Source organism: Sabethes cyaneus, chromosome 1 (assembly GCF_943734655.1).
Source record: "Sabethes cyaneus chromosome 1, idSabCyanKW18_F2, whole genome shotgun sequence".
Taxonomy (NCBI): Eukaryota; Metazoa; Arthropoda; class Insecta; order Diptera; family Culicidae; genus Sabethes; species Sabethes cyaneus.
The window spans coordinates 145,871,723-145,876,332 of NC_071353.1; the positions used below are offsets into that span (position 1 = coordinate 145,871,723).

Consider the following 4,610-nt stretch of genomic DNA (forward strand, 5'->3'; position numbering starts at 1 on the left):
CTAGCAAATATACTTTTTCTCAACAAAGAGACCGTTCTTTTCGTGGGACCGCATGTGAACGTTCAGGTCAATCCTCCATTTGGAACAGATCGTGCATTGTTGTGAACCTTTGCCGTGCTGGCGAAAGTGCAGCTGAAGAATTTTCTCGGTGCGAAAAGTTTCCCCGCACACCGTACACTTGAACGGTCGATCTTTACAGTCGCTCTGCCTGTGCTGCTTGAGAGCTTCGTAGGAGGGAAACTTCCTTGCGCAGCCACACTGGAACCTCCGTTCGGTTGTGTGTAGCTTTTTGTGAGCTTTAAGAGTTCTGCTGCTGACGTACTGTCCGCCGCATATGTCGCACTTGTATGACTCCACGCTCATGTGGGACCGTTTGTGACTACCTAGAATAGCACCAGTCTTGTATGACGAACCGCAAATGTCGCAATCGAATCGCTTCTTGTCGTGACTGCGCATGTGGGCTAGGAGCGTCGGACGGATGGTAAATCCTTTCCCGCAAATCGAACACTTGTGCGAACGTTCCGCTGAATGTCTGTCTATGTGAATGTTTAAGTTAGTAGCTGTTTTAAAGGCTGAATCGCAAACATCGCATTTGAATGGCCGTTCCTCGCTGTGACTGATCATGTGGGCATCCAGTGCTTGGCGAAATCGGAACGTTTTTCCGCAAGTCGAACACTTGTGGGGACGCTCCGAGCTGTGCCTTTTCTTGTGAGAATACAGATATTGAGCCGACTTGAAGGCTGAACCGCAAACATCACACGCGAACGGCCGGTCTTCGGTGTGGCAGGCCGTGTGAGTTACTAGATCTCTACGAAATATGAATCTTTTCCCGCAAACTGAGCACCCATGCGGACGCTCGCCGTGTCTTGCTTGGTGATTTTTTAACAGTGCCTTGTAGGTAAAACTTTTGCTGCAAATTTCACATTTAAAGTTTTTCTCTCCACTGTGAACCACCAAATGAACAGTTCGCGCGCCAGTTGTGATAAATGTTTTACCGCATTTGTCACATTTAAACGGCCGCTCTCCGGTATGTTTTCCCATGTGGATCTTGAGTCTGCTTTTTGTAACGCATGGTTTGTCACAAATGGTGCAATCGTGCTTCTTCCATTGATTGTTGTCCACATGCCCCACTAAACTTTTACTTCGGTCACCACGGGCGTGGTTCGGTTGGAAGCTCTCCGCATCGCTGCAATAGAAGAAAAAACACAAACTGAAAGATTTTCGGAGGAAGTGTGATTGTCTGTTGGAAAGTTAGTCTTCTCCTAGTAACACTTGGCAACTTTCCGGTAAGGAAGTATTAATTTTCTGTCGAAAAAAAATAGCAGCTAGGTTTTCTTTTTTTTAAATGCAGGGAAATTTATTATTGCTTTGTTTTCAAACAATTAACTTGAATAGGCAACTTCCTAACTGTAAAAAAACTAACTTTGCGTATGATCTTACATTAACACGTCGGTAATGTCTCAGATGCATCCTTCAACTTTTTTTCACAGAAATCACACTTATAAACACCTTCCAGGTTGCGGTCAGACGTGCGAATATTTGCTTGATTGTCGAGGCCATCGGGTATTTCATATGAATACCTACAGATATCGCACTTAAACCGTTGCTTTTGGGGGTGGTCAGTCCGCAAATGATTCGCCAAATTTTGCCTAGAAGTGAATTCTTTTCCGCAAACATCGCAGGTGCGATTTTTCCGCCTGTTTTCTGCCTTCAGGTCTTGCTTGAGATGGCTTTCTTTATGTCTCGCCAAACAATACCGGGTTAAAAACACCTTTTCGCACGCATCACACGGATAGGAAGTACGGGTTGGGTCCAAAGCAGGCAGGTGCATTTTTTTATGATACGCTAGATTACTTAACGATTTGAATGAAACTCCGCAAATGTCGCATTGGTGCGGTCGCTCGTGGCTGTGACTGTTCATATGTCTTACAAGGAACACGTTATATTTGAAGCCTTTTCCGCAAATTTCACATTTGCACTTCGTTTCTGCTATAGTCTCCGACAGAGAAGTATGAATTTTTTTGTGACTCCATAGATTGTTGGGTCTTTTATAAGACGCCCCACAGATGTCGCATTGAAAGCGTTGCTCGTCGCTGTGGCTGTACATGTGCTTTGTGAGTCCTTGACTGAGAGTGAAACCTTTTCCGCAAGTCGGGCACCGGTACGGACGATCCGTGCTGTGAGTTTTGGCGTGAAGCCTTAACAGATTGCTCGCGTGAAAGCCTTTACCACATGTTTCACATTTGAAATTCTTTTGGCGGCTGCCGTCGGAGACTTCCTTAGGTCTGTGCAATTTCATGTGAGAACCCAGATTGCTGGATGTTTTAAATGACTTATCGCATACGTCGCATTGGAACAGCCTCTCGCTGCCATGAAAATACATGTGGGCAGTGAGGATAGCTCTAAGCCGGAAATCTTTTCCGCAAACGAGGCACTGGAACGGCCGTTCACCGGTGTGAATTTTTCTGTGGTTCACGAGATTACTTTTTCTAGTGAATTCTTTTCCGCAGACATCGCAAATGTGCTCCCGCTGGGCATTGCCATTACTATGATTTTTGTCCAATGCGTCCATCTCACTGGAACAGAAGAAACGACGGATAGACTGTGAGGTGAATAAAGTAAAAAAAAATTACCTTGCTTTGCTAGGTATGTAAGCTTAAGTATGTTTTAACTTTGTGTCAATGCACTTGCTTAAAATAGTTAGAAGAAAAATCCCTTTAAATGGCTAGCTTCGATGCACAGACGGTGCCGTAACCCAATTTTCAATGTTCAACTTCCACTTTAGCCCTTCACTTGTCGAAAGCCCTTTTGGACGAAATGAAAATTTACCTGGAATTAGATGTTGCGGTTTCTCCATTGACTTCTGCAGGCACCAATGTAGAAGAGGTTTCTGTTCCATCATTTCCATCAATAATCTCTAACGGAGGTTCATGTTTCACTTCACCGCTAGCCTCCACCTCTGCGGAGGCGATCGAGAAAGCTCCCTCCCCGGAGCACCGGTCGTTGGTCGTTTTCTGCGAGTTGGCCTCTGCATCCAGAATGTCGGTGATGTTAGCTTCTTCCGCTTTTATCGCAATTCCCTCTACCAGCTTTACCGGGCCGAATTCTTTCGAATCATCATTCATCACTATTTCCAAGCAGGACAATGAATATAGATAAATAATCGATTTTTACGCTTTTGACGTTTCTAATAAATATACATAATTAAGCCCTGTATAGAGTTCCGAGCGAAGTGAAAATCCCATACAAAACGTTCAACTTTTTCACTAGCGCAAAAACTGCATTTCGCTTCACTCGGAACTGTAAACAAACGTGATTCACCGAAATTAAAGATTGTGGATGACATCTTTTTCACTTGGGTACTTTTCTTTCGCGCGCGTCTACGTTCGTGAACAAAGCTACAGCTAGCGAAAACTTGACGTTTCAAGCCAATGAGTGTGTACAGGTGTGGAAAAGGGAAATATTTATTAATATTGGCAAAAAAAACTTCATGACTCCAAAAACATACCGCAACGAGCAATGTGGATTTTTTGTAGAATTAGACGTCACGCCAAACCGTTATTACTGATTTTTAGGTTTTAAAAACGTATTGATAATGTTTTGCGCTACACTTAATTACTGCAGCACCATTGCCCCACTTGTAAATACCGCATTGGGTTTAAATTTGTTTTCACTTCGCTCGAACTGTAAACCCTTCAATTCACTTCGCATGAACTGTAAACCGAAAGCTCATGAAATTATGAAGAGATCCACAGTCTTTATTTTCCGCGAGCGAAAAGACACGCTTTTTCACTTGCTTCGATTTTCACTTCGCTTGGAACTGTATACTATGCTTTAGAAATTATTCCTTCTTCTTCTTCTTCTTCTTTCTCTGCGTGGAACTGCGTTTTTGACAGCTCCGGTAGGGCTCAGTAACGATGACTATATAGCCCTGTGGTTTTCTATTCTTACGAAGCATTTTTCGTTTTGCGGGAGCATTTATAAACCATTGATGTTGAGTACCTTGTTTAACACCCGATACTTTGAGCAGTTTGCTTACTACCTGATGAGGTTTTATTTGAGAGAGCTGAAGTTAATCCTTTATAGTATTTAAACTTCAATTTAGATGTCCATCTTAGTTTCGTTTAAAAACTCACAGATTTCCGTGAAGTAGTTTAAATTTTTTGTGTTAAAAAGTTCAGTTAAGGTTTTAAATCTGCAATCAAATGTATATTTAGCGCGAATCGGCCCGAATCTGCTACAGTGCAGCACTATGTGTTCGCCGTTTTCCGGTTCATTACAGATTTCACAGTTTTCATCGTCGGTAATACGCATTTTGGCTTTCCAGTATTTTGACCAGTCGTGCCCGGTGAGCAACCTGTTCAACAACCTAGTTTGCTGATTATTTAAATTTTTGTGGAAAAACCATGATTCCTTTTCTATAGTATTTTGAAATTTATAGAAGGTCTGTCCCTTTGTCGCGGAATATTCTCGATACCAGTCATTTGTTTTGTCATACATTTTTCGTTTGAATATATCGTAAGCATCGTATAATAAAATGCTGTTTGATATGGTTCTAGTTTCAGTTACACCAAGTTTAGCTAGTTCGTCTGCAACTTCGTTCCCTAAAA

The 4,610-nt window shown here is 42.6% G+C and overlaps 1 protein-coding gene across 1 annotated transcript; it reads right to left on the minus strand.

Moving 5' to 3' along the window:
* LOC128746360 (zinc finger protein 287-like) lies at window positions 1–3,162 on the minus strand. Its single transcript, XM_053843414.1, has 2 exons — window positions 2,830–3,162; window positions 1–1,186 (listed from the first exon to the last, which is right to left on the minus strand). Exons 1-2 carry the CDS (start codon window positions 3,123–3,125, stop codon window positions 1–3), a joined length of 1,482 nt encoding a protein of 493 aa, XP_053699389.1. The 5' UTR covers window positions 3,126–3,162.
* Between the last annotated feature and the right edge of the window lie 1,448 nt (window positions 3,163–4,610).